The sequence below is a fragment of the Myotis daubentonii genome, chromosome 2 (genome assembly GCF_963259705.1).
Source record: "Myotis daubentonii chromosome 2, mMyoDau2.1, whole genome shotgun sequence".
Classification (NCBI taxonomy): domain Eukaryota; kingdom Metazoa; phylum Chordata; class Mammalia; order Chiroptera; family Vespertilionidae; genus Myotis; species Myotis daubentonii.
Window position 1 is genome coordinate 64,745,937 of NC_081841.1, and position 16,135 is coordinate 64,762,071.

Genomic DNA, 16,135 nt, shown 5'->3' on the forward strand with positions numbered 1-16,135 from the left:
ACTCTCTTGGGCAGGGTTGACGATGACACCAGTTGGGTACCATTGCCTTTGATAGCCAGGCTGGTGTTCGGTCATCAGGGAGTCAGTCATCTTCCAGATAACCAAGGGGAGACTATGATGTCAAGGCACCTTCCCCTTTCTCTGTTTTCTGATAGAATTTACTAGTCTTGGGAAATACAAGAACTAAAGAGGGATGGGGACTGAATAGAAGGAAAGAGATGTGGATACTTGGTTCAACTGGGAAAATGAGGCCAATCATATATGACATACACAGAAGAAAGGGGAAAAGAAAGAGTAAATGTAAGGATAAGAGTCCAAGCTAATTCAAATAGACAAGGATATGGAGCCAAATAGGCCCAAGGAGGCTGACTAGCTCCCTTGCTTCCTAGCTCTGTGGCCCGGGCAACCCACTGCAGTTGACTAAGTCTCATGTTGCTCACATGTGAAATGAGGCTGTACCTACCTTGAGTGGTTCTTTTGGAGAAACGTAGATCAAGTTCTCAGAATGGCGCTTAGTAAACTCCCTGACAATTTTTTCTAATGCTTTTAATTTGCTAGGGGTGGGGATCTGATTGCTAAATGTAACATTATGGTCTTGCCAATTCTATTTAAAAATTCATTTACTATTTATAATGCGTATATGATTAGCCTGTTTGCCCTATATATCTATAAGCAAATATTGATTATTGTAATGACATTATCTCTGGTTATATATAAAGGTACATTTTTGGATATTAAGGTTCTTGGTGTATCATTTTACCTGTTTTTAAGAATCTCAAAACGCCAATTTCCAAAATTTGATGCGGAGCTGAGTATCTCAGATGATCCAACAATCCCTGTCTCACTACAAGATAAAACGTTTATTTTTGTGAGACTCCCAGAAGAGGATGGCAGTTCTCAGTCATCGAAAAGTAATCACCACTCTCGTAAGTATAAACTGGGTTATGCAGGGTTACATGGTTCAGTATTTTAATATAGTTATTAAAGGACTAGTTAGAATGTTATTTGATGGTAAAGATAAATATTGTTGGTGAAAAAATATCAGGCACTGAAAAGGAAGGAATTTAGTAATCATCATAAGCAGATTACCCTAGAATTTTGTAAAGAAGCTGTTGTCACATACATACTAAGAGCTCAATAAATATTTGATGAGAGGATAAATGGATATGGATGATTAGTTTAAAATAAAATAAAATAAAACAAAGCTCCAGTAATTCAAGTTTATTCAGGAGAAGGCATGTCTTTTTTTTTTTTAATCTTTATTATTGAAAGTATTGCCCCATTGACCCCCTCCATCCCATCTCCACCGCCCACCCCACAAGAAGGCATGTCTTAATGAAGTTTTTCTTTCGTAGCAGTTGGAAAAGTAAATGCATTTTTTATTTTGATATATTTGTGAAACAAAAGTAATGGCTGTCGGCTCTTGCCAAGTTGAGTCCTGATATTTCTGTCCTATTTCTTATTAAATGGACAAGTATCACTTCTATTTATGGGCATTAGGAGGACACTCTGACAGGGTTGAGGAGGAGCATGGGATAGGAAATCTTCACCCTTATTTATGTATATGGTCCGTGTCACATCACTTAATGGTTTGTAAAATGGGAATCCTAGAGACAGGGCCTGTGGAGCAGTTTGAGGGTTGAGGCCATTCATCAGTTTTGAGGCACTACATAAATTTTAGTTTTTTTATGAATAATAGATATTAAGTTATTCCAAATGAACCTATTTAAATAGATTAAACCTTTTGATCTTTATTTTTATTATAAACTTACTTAGAAAACTTTTTGTAGTAGTATAATGGCTTCTTCAAAATTGAATCAGTGAAGATTTAAATGGTTATTATTGAGGATTTATTATAGTTGGCACAGTTCTTGAAGGATATCCTTCCTATTTAGCTACTTTCACTGTGTGTGTGACATTAAGTGACATAGAACTTTACCTTTAAAGCTTTCTTCCTTGGTGTGTGTCACCATGTGTTAAAATATTCTGTTTTCTTTTTAATACATAATCTTCTATTAATGCCTTTTGGGTGTTTTTTGTTTTGTTTTGTTTTTTGTTTTTTGTTGTTGTTTTTATACTATAGAAATAATTTATAACTTAAAAAAGTCAAATGATACCAAAGTATTTGAAGTAAAAATTAATACTTCCCTGTAATCTTCCTTTTGCCTCTTCCCTCAAGACAACCCATAAAGGTCACATATATGGTAAGGGCTTGGTGTTTATCCTTTTAAACATCATATCCAAAAACAACATATATTACTTATTTTAGTTTTACATAAATTGGATTATAAGCTGCACACTGTTTTGTGATTTTTTAAAAATACATTTTATTGATTTTTTTACAAAGAGGAAGGGAGAGGGATTGAGAGTTAGAAACATCCATGAGAGAGAAACATCTATCAGCTGCTTCCTGCACACCCCCCATTGGGGATGTGCCCGCAACTAAGGTACATGCCCTTGACCGGAATTGAACCTGGGACATTTCAGTCCGCAGGCCGACACTCTATCCACTGAGCCAAACCAGTTAGGGCTTTTGTGATTTTTTAAAAATTAAATATATTATGAATAATGAATAGATAGTATTTATTGTCACAACAGCTTAGTTAGTACAGGTACTAGTACAGATGAAGAAAATGAGACATAGATGGTTAAGTAACTTGGCCTCTTTGCCACTCCACTTAGATCTACCTAAAATATGGTTAGTTTATTTGTGGCACCCATACTTTATATTAATGAAAATGTACTTTAAAAAATTGTTTCAGAATGGTAGCAAAACTTAACTGATGTTGTTTTTCTATCTTTATTACAAACTTCAGCTGGAAAATTAGTCTTCTTTTTAAGAGAATTGAAAAAATACTCCTTAGCGAGGCATACAGAGCTTTTTCATTAATAATTAATTAGGTTGTTGAATAAATTATTTCCAGTATTGCAGAGTACAAAGACCTAAGACAGGCTTCATAGCTGGGTTAGAATTTTAGAGGTGCTAAAATGTGAGCCAAACACATATCGTAGAACCAATGAAATACAATGTGCATATTGATCTGTGAGATGTAGAGAGAGTGCAATAAGTGAGGAGCAAAGCAGCATGATCCTGTATGTGTAGAAGAGAGCTGGACTCTGTGAGACCTTGGGAACTCCTGCTCTGGAAGACCAGGGTTGGCCGGGGTGAGCTGAATATTGGCTACTTTTTAGTGCTCATCCTCCCTCCATCTGAAAAATGAAGTGTCTGCGCACAGCTAATTTAGTCTTCCTGGAGCAGGGCCTCCGAAGGCCTGATTTCTTCATTCTCCTCCCTGTGGTTCACTTGCTGAAGGAAAGGCACACAAACTGGAGCGTTCTTACTCAAATTGTTATGTCTTCTCCCATGAGAGATGTTTGTGTTTTGTAATATTGCTAAGAGAGCTAGAGGAAGCCTGCTTCTTAGTGCTCTGAGGAAGGACAGGTTGTAAGTGGGTGTTGTCACTGTCAGTGATCCGACTCCAGTTTCCATTTGGAAAAGTACCTTTGCTTCCAAAAGCCTCAGTTGCACATTCATAGCAAGGATGTAAGCAGTGGTGGTGATAGTCGAACTATTTACTAGCTGCTAGGGTACAGTCACTCTGGGAATGGGTGCCCCTGCGTGCCAGGGTTAATCTTTTAGTTGCTGAATCATGGGGAGGCATGGCAATGCTGGGGAAGGAAAGACCTGATTGGAGTGGGAATGGAGCATAATTGAGTTTGATAGTAACCGTCTTCCAGCCATTTTATCTCAATACTAGTGTCCCGGTGCATGGATCTGTGCACATTGAAAGGAAATGAATTAGAAGATATATATATATATATATATATATATATATATATATAGGCAGTGACCATGATGACGGAAATGACCGTTCGACTGGTCACCATTTGGTTGCTAGCATAGACACAGGTAAAGTCTATGAGTGAACTAAGAATGAACAAGACAAATGCTTGCCTTCACAGAGCTCGCACTATAAGAAGGTTAGGTCAGGGATGAGAATTCAGAATTGTCACCAGCACAGATCTGAGGTGCCGCTTCTCAGATTGGCCAGAGATACACCCAGTAGCGGACTGGGGTGTGACTGAAGGGCTGGCGCTGACATGAAAGCAGGGCCGTTCTGGATTTCCCAGAGGAGCCAATGGCTGCTTAGGAGGCGGAGCTTTTGACGCTGACTGGCATAGAAACCGACCAGTCAGAACCAAATCTGGTTGAGCTGCAAGGAGCCAATGGCTGCCTAGGAGGCAGAGCTTTTGATGCTGACTGGCATAGAAATGTACCAATCAGAACCTAATCTGGGTGAACTGCGAAGGCAGAACCTAAGGTGGGGGCTGAAGAGGGGTTTTAAGGGCGACAGCTGTTTGGTGTAAGGTGTAAGAAAGCGGTTCAATTTTTTTTAATAACCGGTTTGGCAGTATCGTGCATATGGCTGGCTGTCAGTCCAGATATAGGGGTTATGCATTTTGTCTGCTGAAAAGGCTTTTCCACCCCACTTAAGCAATCCTATCCAATATAATCTATCTATACTAATAAAAGGGTAATATGCTAATTAGACCAGGTGGACCGACCATCTTCTGGACGTCTGACTTCCTTCCGGACAAAGCCATGGTGGTGGGGGCCGAGGCAGAGGCTGTTAGGGGTGATCAGGCTGGCAGGGGAGAGCAGTTAGGGGCAAGATCAGGCTGGCAGGGGGTTAGGGATGATCAGGCCAGCAGGTGAGGGCAGTTGAGGGCAACCATTCTGGCAGGGGAGGGCAGTTGGGGGCGAGATCAGGCCGGCAGGGGAGGGCAGTTGGGGCGAGATCAGGCCAGCAGGGGAGGGCAGTTAGGGGCAACCAGGCTGGCAGAGGAAGGCTGTTGGGGGCATTAGGCAGGCAGGCAGGTGAGTGGTTAGGAGCCAGTGGTCCTGGATTGCGAGAGGGATGTCCGAGGGGTCCTGGATTGGAGAGGGTGCAGGCTGGGCTGAGGGACACCCCCTCTGTGCAAGAATTTTGTGCACCTGGCCTCTAGTATTTTAATACTGCTATTCACGTCTTGCTAATGAAAAGAAAATAGGATTCTACCGAGTCTCCTATCTATCTACTCCAGGACTTCTGTGAGGATCAAATGAGATGAGGCACAGGAAAACGCTTCACAGACAATTGGTTAAAGTATAAAATGTTTGCACCTGGTTATAAAGCAAGTCTGTTTCCTGGGCTGAAGAAACTCTAAGGGTGCTCGTCTCTAGGGAGAGGAAGCTGAGCATTGCTATGTGACATCATTACTCGGAGCCCACAGCCACTGTTTCTGGGCTGGGCTGGGCTGTAGGCCGCATTTTGTGCCGTGGGGTCTTGGCAGCATTGGCTGCGATTTGGTGAGGTGTTGCTCCAGGGTGGTGGTGGGGCCCATGTCCCACTTGGGGGAAGCCAAGTGTTGGTTTGTCGATGCCAGGTCTGTGGTGCCGTTTATTTTTAAATGGCCAGTGCACGTCATGGCAGCTCCTGCGTCAGGGGACGCATCTGCCTCCTGGTGGTCAGTGCGTGTCATAGCTACCAGTCAGATGGATGGACGCTTAGCCTTCTATATATATAGATTTTATGCTGGTATGTATTCACTAAATATCAGCCTTGGGCATAATATGTGCCTCATATGAATGTTATGAAGATGAAATTTAAATGTAATACGCAGAGCTATTCTCAAATTTTAACTCACTACCACTAGTACTACCAGAGCTTAAAACAGAAAGAAGTCTTACATTAGTAATTCTGCTTCATATTTTTGTCCTCTTGTTCATATTTTATTTATTTATTTAAAATACGTTTTATTAATTTCAGAGAGAGGAAGGGAGAGAGAAACATCCATGATGAGAGAATCATCACTTGGCTGCCTCCCACATGCCCCCTACTGGGGATCGAGCCCACAACACTGGCATGTGCTGTGACTGAGAATCAAACCGTGACCTGACCTCCTGGTTCATGGGTTGATGCTCAACCATGAGCCACACCGGCCGGGCCTCTTGTTCACATTTTAAATTTAGCATTCACAAATCATCAATGAATACACAGTTATTTTATTACTAACTAGGAGCTGGCTTGTGGCTGGCCTCTCTGTTGAGGACAGGGTGGCTGGAACCCTGTCTCCACGCTCTTCTGTTGCTCTGGCTGATGCAGGGAATGAGGTTGATGTTCCTATGATGAACTTGTATTCTGTTTGGTGAGATGTTTTCCTGCACCCCTTAGCAGCAGTTCTTAATTCGTTTCTTCAGTGTTGTAATTTGGTGCTTTTCCAATGTTAACTGTTTTCTCTTGAATTGTAGATTTATATTCTGCTGTTGAAACTTTACTCAAAGAAAAGGACCTAGAGAGTGCAGAAACATCACAATTTATTGCATTTAGAAGGTAAAACATTTGCAATATTTTAATGTCTTTAGCCTTTAAATCTTCTTATTAATATAGATACTGTGTGAATGAGAGTCTCTCTCTTTTTTTTAATCCTCTCCGAGGACATGTTTTTATTGGCTTTAGAGAGAGAGGAAGAAAGACAGAAATCTTGATGTGAGAGAGAAATATTGATGTGTTGCCTCCCATACCTGCACTCTGACTGGGGATTGAACTGGCAACCTAGGTATGTGCCCTGACCGGGAATCAAACCCTCAACCTTTTTGTGTATGGGATGTATGCTCCACCCAATTGAGCCACACCAGCCAGGGCAGAATGAGAGTTTCTTCTAGTTCATCACTGTTTATTCTCACTCTGATTTTAGGTATTTCTTTTTAGACATGCAGAGGGCATTTTCTAAGCAGGACTCTTTCTACCAAATATTATGTTTAGAAATTCACAGGATCTCTGACTGGGGCAAAGGTTTATGTTAAGATCAAATTTACAAAATACTTTTTCTTGGAGACTTTTATTAGAATCCATTATGTCATATTGTTGGTAACAGAAACAAGCACAAAACCGTTCAGGTGACCTTTGCATTTTCATGTGTTTCAGGCAAGATTGTGATGTCATCAACGACTGCTGTTGCAAGCACTACACAGGCCTCCGACACAAGTGAGCACCAAAGAGTAGGAACTTTGGGGATGTTCCTACCTTGATTCACTGTTCTTTTGTTTGTTTTGACATTGATCACTGTAGCCACATGTTTAAACATTATGTTTTTTTTATTCATTTGTGAAGTCAGATGATCTCTTCAATTAAATATCATATATACCCTAGGAATTGACTTTTTGGTAACCAGTGTAGTAAAAAAAATAGTCAAATTTTCCGTGTGGTTTCTAGGTTGGCAAACTCCAGCTTCTCCAAGATGAGCCTGGAGAATTCAGGAGAATTTTTCACATTCTAATATGTGCGTAGTGTGTCCAAGAACTGTGGCAACAGGCTGCATGCAGAGAGCACCTTAGTGAACACCGATCAGAGAAATATGAGTGGAGAAAAGCCATTCTATGAACACAGGAAAAATTGCCTCATATCTATTACATTTATCAACACCTTCTACTTATTAAGTGCAGAAAACTGAGAGATGTGTTAGTTGAGGGAATACACACACACACACACACACACACACACACACACAAAGCACGTTAGGTAACCTACGAAAGGGTTAACAAGCACGAGATTGGGGGCATGTATTCTGGATTCCAGTGACTATGATCTTGGGCAGGTATGTGAAAGAGGGTACTTACACAGGATTTCCTCATAGAGTTGTAGTAAGGATAAATGAAATAATATGCCTACAGCACTTATTGCAGTAACTGGCATATTGCCAGCATTTTTTCAATTTGCTGCTATTATTTTAATATGTTACAATTATTATCATAGAAATATGTATAAGTGTTGTAAGACCTGAAATAGGGTAGTGATAGGAGTAACTGCAGAAGAGAGGATAAATTTAAAAGGTGGAATCAGTAAGATATTTGGTAACTTTTTGAATAGAGAGGGAAAGAGAGACATCAGCATTTATGCCAAGATTTCTAACAAAAATTTGGCTGGACAGTGGTCTTGAATATGAGGTGGTGCAGAAAGTTTATGTAATCAGGCCACACCTGTGGGAGTCTGATTCCTTGTTGAACTTTGGAGAGTAAAAGTGGAGTAAAGAAAATATGGAAATTATTTTGAGCATCAGATTGGATCTGAGTAGGAGTTAATGCTTAAACAAAATGAAATTAAGGTTTTCCAAACTTAATATTGTCATTTTCTAACCCAGAAACCATAAGAATAGACTTATATTTGGAGTTGGCCATAAAATTTGTTGTACCAGGAATGCATATCTCTCGGATTTACTGCCTGAAAATAACTTCAACAGTCAGAAAAGTAATGAACTAGAAGATGGTATGCCTCATGGTGTTGCTAAAAATAAGCATGACTTTGAAAGTGGTATTCGACTCTGCAATGGAGAAATATTTTTCATAAGACAGGTAAGTGATAATAGAAAAATAGTACCTTTTTACCTGTTAGAGGCAAATTTTTTTTTTTATTGCTCTATGATTGAATCAGAATCCCGAATGATGCTGGCTTTATAAAATGAAGGCTTTCATATATCTTTCTATCTATATATCTATATACAGTGTGTGTGTGTGTGTGTGTGTGTGTGTGTGTGTGTGTGTGTATTAATCCTTATCTGAGGACATGCTTAGAGGAACGGAGAGAGAGAGAGAGAAGCATCGATGTGAGAGGAAAACTTTGATGGGTTGCCTTCTGTAGGTACCCCAACCAGGGATGGAACCCACAACCCAGGCATGTGCCCTGAACAGAAATTGAACCGGCAAACCTTCAGTGCACAGGATGATGCCCAGCCAACTGAGCCACTCTGGCCGGGTTCTTATATTTCCAAGAAGACTTTGTGAAAAACATTTTAAATTAGTTTGAAATGCTTGAGTAACAAAATCAAAGGACAAATGACATATTTTACAAAGCATAATTTCCTTGGTTGCTGCTTAAATATAGAAACTATAAAAGTAGTCACCTTGAATTTCTTCTCATTGTAGAAACACTCTCTTAAACTTATAAGCTTATTCTTTAAAAGTAGCTTTGCAACTGTGTCGCTGGCCGCCCGCTGTCGCTGGCGGTGCGTGCGGAGCCCTTCGGGTTTCTTTGTAAAGGAGCCGGCTGCCTGGGTATGCCGAGAAACTCGTGAATTGAGGGGGGGATCTGGGGAAAGGGACTGAAACGTTACCCGCATCATTAAAGGCAGACTACAAATAAAGGCTCATTGAGACATTGCGCAGTTTTCAGTTCTGTTTTCAGTGCCCGGATTAATCCTTTCTGTAGTAAGTGTTGGGCGTTTGCAAACTTACTACAGAAAGGATTAATCCGGGCACTGAAAACAGAACAGCCACAGCTTGGCGACCTGTCCACGTGGCCGGGTGGTCAGAAAGGTGTCCGGGCCCAATGCCGGTGGGGGGGGCGGGGGGGACAGGGGGCGGGGGCTGGAGGCTGAGCATCGACCTTTGAACTGGGAGGTCATGGCTCTCTGTCAGGGGACACAGCTGGGGGTGCCCAGTGTGGGGTGTGCAGGAGGCAGCCCGTCAATGATTCGCATTGCTGATGTTTCTCTCTCTCCCTCTTCTCCTTTCCTCTGAAATCAGTAAAAAAAATTTTGTTTAACCCTCCTACAAAGGCGTGTCTGTGGTTCCCTGTCTTTGGACACGTAAGAATTGGAGGCAAAGAAATGTGGACTCAGAAGTCTGGAGCCAGCTTGCTCCCTGCAGGCTCAAGATCAACCATCCCACATAGAAAAAAAAAAAAAAAAAAAAAAAGCCCTGACCGGTTTGGCTCAGTGGATGGAGCATTGGCCTGCGGACTCAAGGGTCCCAGGTTCGATTCCGGTCAAGGGCATGTACGTTGGTTGCGGGCACATCCCCAGTGGGGAGTGTGCAGGAGGCAGCTGATCGATGTTTCTCTCTCATCGATGTTTCTGACTCTCTATCCCTCTCCCTTCCTCTCTGTAAAAAATCAATGAAATATATTTAAAAAAATAAATAAATAAAAGTAGCTTTGCAAAGAGTATATGCAGACTTATATAGTTAGTACAAGAAATAAAATGTATAGACTTCAAAATAAGAAAGACAACACATACTTTTCCAGAAAGCTAAGTTTCAAGGACCAAAATTTTCCATTTGTGTTTATTAAAATACTAGGGGCCCGGTGCACGAAATTCGTGCACTGGGTGTGTGTGTGTGTGTGGCGGGGGGGGAGTGTCCCTCAGCCCAGCCTGCCCCTTCTCACATACTGGGAGCCCTCAGGCGTTGACCCCCATCACCCTCCAATTGCAGGATCGGCCCCTTGCCCAGGCCTGATGAGCAGGGGACCCTCATTTCCCCCCATCACTGGTTCTGCCCCCAGCCCAGGCCTGATGACTCTGGCCCAGGCATCAGGCCTGGGCAGGGGACCCCCAGACCCCTCCGATTGCTGGCTCTGCCCCTTGCCCAGGCCTGATGCCTTGGCCAGAGGTGTAGACCCCCATCACCATCCGATCGCCTGATCGGCCCCTTGCCCAGGCCTGACGCCTCCGCCAGAGGTGTCAGGTTTGGACAGGGGATCCCCATCTCCCCCCGATCACTGGCTCTGGCCTCCGCCCAGGCCTGAGGCCTCTGGCCCAGGAATCATGCCTGGGCAGGGGACCCCCATCTCCCTCTGATCGCTTGCTCCACCCCCCGCCCAAGCCTGATGCCTCTGACCCAGGCTTCAGGCCTGGGCAAGGGGACCATCATATCCCCCCAATCCCTGGCTCCGCCCCCCACCCAGGCCTGATGCCTCTGGCCCAGGCATCAGGCCTGGGCAGGGGACCCCCAGCTCCCCGCGGTTGCAGGTTCCGCCCCTGCCCAGGCCTAACGCCTCTGGCCTAGGCGTCTGGCCTGGGCAGCGGGGACCCGCAGCTGCAGCGGCCCCACAATCGTGGGCTCCGCTTTAGGCCCAGGCAAGGGACCCCTAGCTCCTGGGACTGCCAGCTTCGACCGTGCCCAGCTCCCATCGCTGGCTCCACCCCTACTTCCTGCTATCACTGGCCAGGGCAGAAAAGGTGCCTGATTCTCCGATCATGGCTGGGGGGCAGGGCAAAGGCGGCCCCAGGGCCGCCTTTGCCCTGCACCCCAGCTCTTAGCTCCCCCCTGGGTTTCCGATCACTGTTAGTGGCAGGGGGCTTCTTCCTGCTTTCCCTTTCGCCTCCCTGCATTGTGCCTACATATGCAAATTAACCGCCATCTTGTTGGCAGTTAACTGCCAATCTTAGTTGGCAGTTAACTGCCAATCTTAGTTGGCAGTTAATTTGCATATAGCCCTGATTAGCCAATGAAAAGGGTAGCGTCGTACGCCAATTACCATTTTTCTCTTTTATTAGTGTAGATTTATGTGTGTGTGTATTTGGTTTTTGCTCAAGCATTGGTTTTAAGCCTTTTGAAATTCTTAACAATTATACTGAATATACATGCTATTTTACTCATAAGGTGTTTGCATATGATGTTCAATCCAACCATAGAATATCTTTGCAGCGTGCATATTTGAACACATACAAAATAGTTCTTTGTTTTGATGACAGGATATCACTGATGTAACTTTTGGAAAGAGAAGATATTTGACCATTGATAATATGGCTGGTTTGGAAGTAACTGTGGATTTTAAGAAACTAATGAAATTTTGTCGCATAAGACATGCATGGGCAAGAACCATTCACACTTTTCAGGTAAGAATCAGATTTATGAAGCTGTTTAAAATAGCTTGCCAAGCCATAGAATTCCTTGTATTATTTTCTTCCTAATTTTTATTTTTTTAAATTAGGAAACAAAATGTACAAAAGCACAGAAAATGCTACACAAATGTAAACTTTCTACTCTTTTTTCTTCAGAGTTGTCTTTCTTGAGGAGCTAAGACGTGCTAGCTAAAGCCTCATCCTCAGGCCTTCCCTTCCCACCAGGGGTAGAGGGTCAGGACCGGCAGGACTGAGTTTGCCTCTTGCGTCCGTCTCCAGTGTTGCTTGGCATGGCACTGTTATTGATGTTGTCTTTATTTAAAATTTTGATATTTCGTTCATCATGGATCTTTTTGCTTTAAATTTTGCTTTTTAAAAATATTATATTACAATATTTATCTTGATTGCTGAGTTTCTTGGCATCCTCTTAAATTTTATGTCCTAAGCAAGTGCCTCACTTCTCCTGCCCTTGTCCCATGCCTTCCTACCCCCGTCAGAAGTTGCTTCTGCTCTGCATTTGCCCATTCACACAGAAACAGTGTCATCAAGGTGTGCAAAATGATATTCTAATGCTTATAGATTTTTGTGACTTGTATTTTTTTATGTAATCAACTATTATTGGGGTATAATTTGCATACATATTATAATAATAAAGTTGGATGAGTTTTGACAAATGTTTCCCCTTTCTCCACCCTTATGAGGCAACCACTTTAAAAGAACAATGTTTTTACTGATTTCAGAGAGAGGAAGGTAGAGGGGGAGAGAGAGATGGAAACTTCAGTGAGAGAGAAACCTTGATCAGCTGCCTCCTGCACAACCCCTACTGGAGATCAAGCCTACAACCAGGGCATATGCCCGGAACCCGTGACCTCCTATAGCATGCACTGACGCCCAACTAACAGAGCATCACCAGCTGAGGGAACTACTTTTATTTATTTTTTATTTTTTTATAGAGAGGAAGGGAGTGGGATACAGAATTAGAAACATCGATCAGCTGCCTCCTGCACACCTCCCACTGGGTACCGCAACCAAGGTACATGCCCTTGACTGGAATGGAACCTGGGACCTTTCAGTCCACAGGCCGACACTCTATCCACTGAGCCAAATCGGTTAGGGCGGGAACCACTTTTTATTTGGGAATAATTTTAGATTTACGAAAGAGTTGGGAAGATAGCACAGAGAGTTCCCATATACTCTTCACCCAGTCTAACCTTGGACCACATTGCAGTTAATGCAATTTACTTTTAAGCTCTACTTTAATGCTCTTAAATTTTCATAAGTTATTAGTGGCTCTGTTTATCTCATTGTTTTGAGCTTCCCTCTCTGAAGTTGGAATGTTGTTTTAATGATGAAGTTTCCTCAGCTTCCATTTTTATGCAGAAAAATTTAGGTCAGCCTATATCCTCTATGAGTAGGCAGACACTAATTAGTGTAGGATTTTTATATTTTAAGTGAATGGTGTCATACTTAACTTACCCCATCTCAGTTCCAAAAAGAATTTGAAATAGCTACAGAAATGCCTACAATTCAGCATGATATTTTAAAAAGATAAAGAAATGACATCAAGTGGAAAATAAAGGTAAGGATAGTGAAGGATTCCTGCCAGGAGTGGATTGGAATGCTTATACACACACCAACCTATTTGCTTGCTAATGCAGTAAATCCTGGGACAGAAAGAAGGCACAGTGAAAAAAAACTGGTGAAATACAAACAAAGTATAGAGTTTAGTTAATACCATTGCACCAATAGTAATTTCTTTTTGACAAATACCAAAATTATTTAAGATGTTAACTTAAGGCAGATTTGGCCTTAAATTCCCCCAAACAAGAGAGAAACAGTCAGTTGACTGTTTCTATTGGATAAAAACAACAACCATTTATGAAGATGTGCAGTATTTGTGGCTGTGAGATCCTGGAGAAATTTCTTCCATGGTCTCCATACTTCTGAAAACTCATATCATTCAGTTCTAGGACATTTTCGTGAATAATTTCATTAAGATCTCATGTCCCGAGTTTCCTCTGTTTTGTCTTTCTAGAACAGTGGTTCTCAACCTTCCTAATGCCGTGACCCTTTAATACAGTTCCTCATGTTGTGGTGACCCTCAATTTCATTGTTACAAATTGAACATAATTAAAGCATAGTGATTAATCACAAAAACAATATGTAATTATATATGTGTTTTCCAATGGTCTTAGGCAACCCCTGTGAAAGGGTCGTTCGACCCCCAGAGGGGTCACGACCCACAGGTTGAGAACCGCTGTTCTAGAACCTCAGTTATGTTGGATCTCCAGAAGTGGTTATCTCAGTTTCTTATCAATCCCTTTTATTTTCCATCTCATTATCATTTTGCTGTATTTTCTGAGAGAAAGTAAACTACATATTATGTTAGAAGGTGGTAGATGCTATGGAAAAGGGGTGGGGTGCAGTTGTAATTTTATTTTATTATTATTATTTTTCCTCACCTGAGGACATGCTTAGAAGTAGAGAGGGAGGGAGTGGGGGAGAAAGAGAAAAAAAGAAAATCAGTGTGGGAGAGAAAACTTCGATTAGTTGCCTTCCCTGTGTGCGCTGACCAGGGATTGAACCTGCAACCTGGGTATGAGCCCTGACCATGAATCAATCCAGCAATCTCGCGGTGCATAGGACAATGGCCCACCAACTGAGCCACTCTGGCCGGGCTGCAGTTGTAATTTTAAATTAGGTGGTCAGCATAGGCCTCATTGAGAAGGTGGCATTGGAGTATAGACTTGAAAGAGGTAAAGAAGTTAACCATGTGGGTATCAGGGAGAACATTCTAGGTGGAGGGAAGAGCCAAGGTCAAGGTCCTTAGGTGGGAGCCTGTCTGGCATATTTGAAGAGTGGGAACAGCCAGGAGGCCAGTGTGGGCGTGACAGGAGATGAGGTCAGAGAAGTAATGAGGGGGAGGGGGTTAGAAGGATAGGTCACATCCACGGGCCTTCTAGGACTATGCGTTGGTCAGCAGAGTAGCCAGATCTGGCTCTCCACCTGTTTTTGTAACTAAAGTTTCATGGGAACAGTCACATTCATTTACATGTTGGCTGTGACCGCTTTTGGACTATACAGGAAGAGTTGAGTAGCTGCCGTAGAAACCATCTATCTACAAAGCCTAAATATTTATTCTTTGACCCTTTACAGAAAAAGGTTTTTGGACCCAACGCTAAAGTCCATATAGACTTTCAGATTCTAAGTCTATAAAATAATGAAGGTTTAAATATTAATGGTTTGTGTCGATTCATACAAGTTGTAAGTTTTAGAACAAATTTAGAGAATAGATGTGTATATAATTAAAAGTAAATGTACAAAGCGTGCCTCCCTAAGAAGTTAATAATAGTGTTAATAATTGAAAGAAGATTTAAAGAAATGGACATGTGGCTTATAGCAGGTGATTGAAGAAAAGCTAGGAGTCCTTGTCCTGCCTTCTGAGCCCACCTTTGGCAAGATGTTGTAATTTTTATCATCATTCACTCAGTGAGACACAGAATAAAGAACAGTGAGCAGAATAGAAGTGGTCCCACCTTCACAGAGCTCACAGTCCACTGAGGAATACAGTTACGAAGGTACCTCCCAGGCTAAGAATTCTGTGGTAGAGGAAGTACAGGGTGCTGGAAAGTATAGGGACGGGGCAGGAAGTGAGCCCAATGGAGGCCATGGACTGAATGCACTGGCAGAAACACGGAGAGATTCCTTGTGCTAGAGGCAGCGTGGCTCATGGGAATGGAAAGGGGAAAGGAGGGAGGGGAGCAGGGCCGAGGCTGGCTCTTGAAGGGCCATATGAACCATATTAAGGAGAGACTTTGAGATCCTGGAAGCCATTTTTTTTTTTCTAATTTATCTTTGTTGAAAGTATTACAGAGGGCCCTAGCTGGTTTGGCTCAGTGGATAGAGCGTTGGCCTGAGGACTGAAGGGTCCTAGGTTTGATTCCGGTCAAGGGCACATGCCCAGGTTGTGGGCTCGATCCCTGTGCAGGAGGCAGCTGATCGATGATTCTCTCTCATCATTGATGTTTCTATCTCTCTCCCCTTCTCCCTTTCTCTCTGAAATCAATAAAAATATATTTAAAAAAAATAGGAAGTATTACAGATGACCCCCCTTTCCCCCCCATTGACCCTCCTCTTACCCCTTCCCACTTCCTCAGGCCTTCACCACACTATTGTCTGTGCCTTATGGGTTATGCATATCTATAATAATAAAAGTATAATATGCTAATTAGACGGGACATCCTTCCGGACCTTCTGGATGACTTTCCAGACAAAGCTGTGAGGGCTGAGGCAGCTGCCGCGGTTGCCTTGGGCCAGGGCTGCTAGGGCCAAGCCGCTTGCACGAATTTCGTGCATTGTGCCTCTAGTATGCATATAAGTTCTTTGGTTAATCTCTTCCCCCCGCCCACCCCCTCCCCTACCTCCCCCTTTCCTCTGAAATTCGACAGTCTGTTCCATGTTTCCATATCTCTGG

General features: G+C 42.7%; 1 protein-coding gene and 1 non-coding gene across 4 annotated transcripts in view; both read left to right on the forward strand.

The window, feature by feature from the left end:
- HELB (DNA helicase B) overlaps positions 1 to 16,135 on the forward strand; it is a 50,557-nt gene that overhangs the window by 24,356 nt on the left and 10,066 nt on the right. For all 3 annotated transcript variants that reach the window (XM_059683524.1, XM_059683526.1, XM_059683525.1), the window contains 5 exons: positions 772 to 926; positions 6,293 to 6,374; positions 6,969 to 7,028; positions 8,182 to 8,392; positions 11,512 to 11,655. In XM_059683524.1, coding sequence (XP_059539507.1) covers positions 772 to 926; positions 6,293 to 6,374; positions 6,969 to 7,028; positions 8,182 to 8,392; positions 11,512 to 11,655 — 652 coding nt within the window. The remainder of the gene's footprint in view (positions 1 to 771; positions 927 to 6,292; positions 6,375 to 6,968; positions 7,029 to 8,181; positions 8,393 to 11,511; positions 11,656 to 16,135) is intronic.
- LOC132229020 (small nucleolar RNA SNORA38) lies at positions 9,582 to 9,710 on the forward strand. Its single transcript, XR_009451599.1, has one exon. It is a non-coding gene; the product is annotated as a small nucleolar RNA SNORA38 (small nucleolar RNA).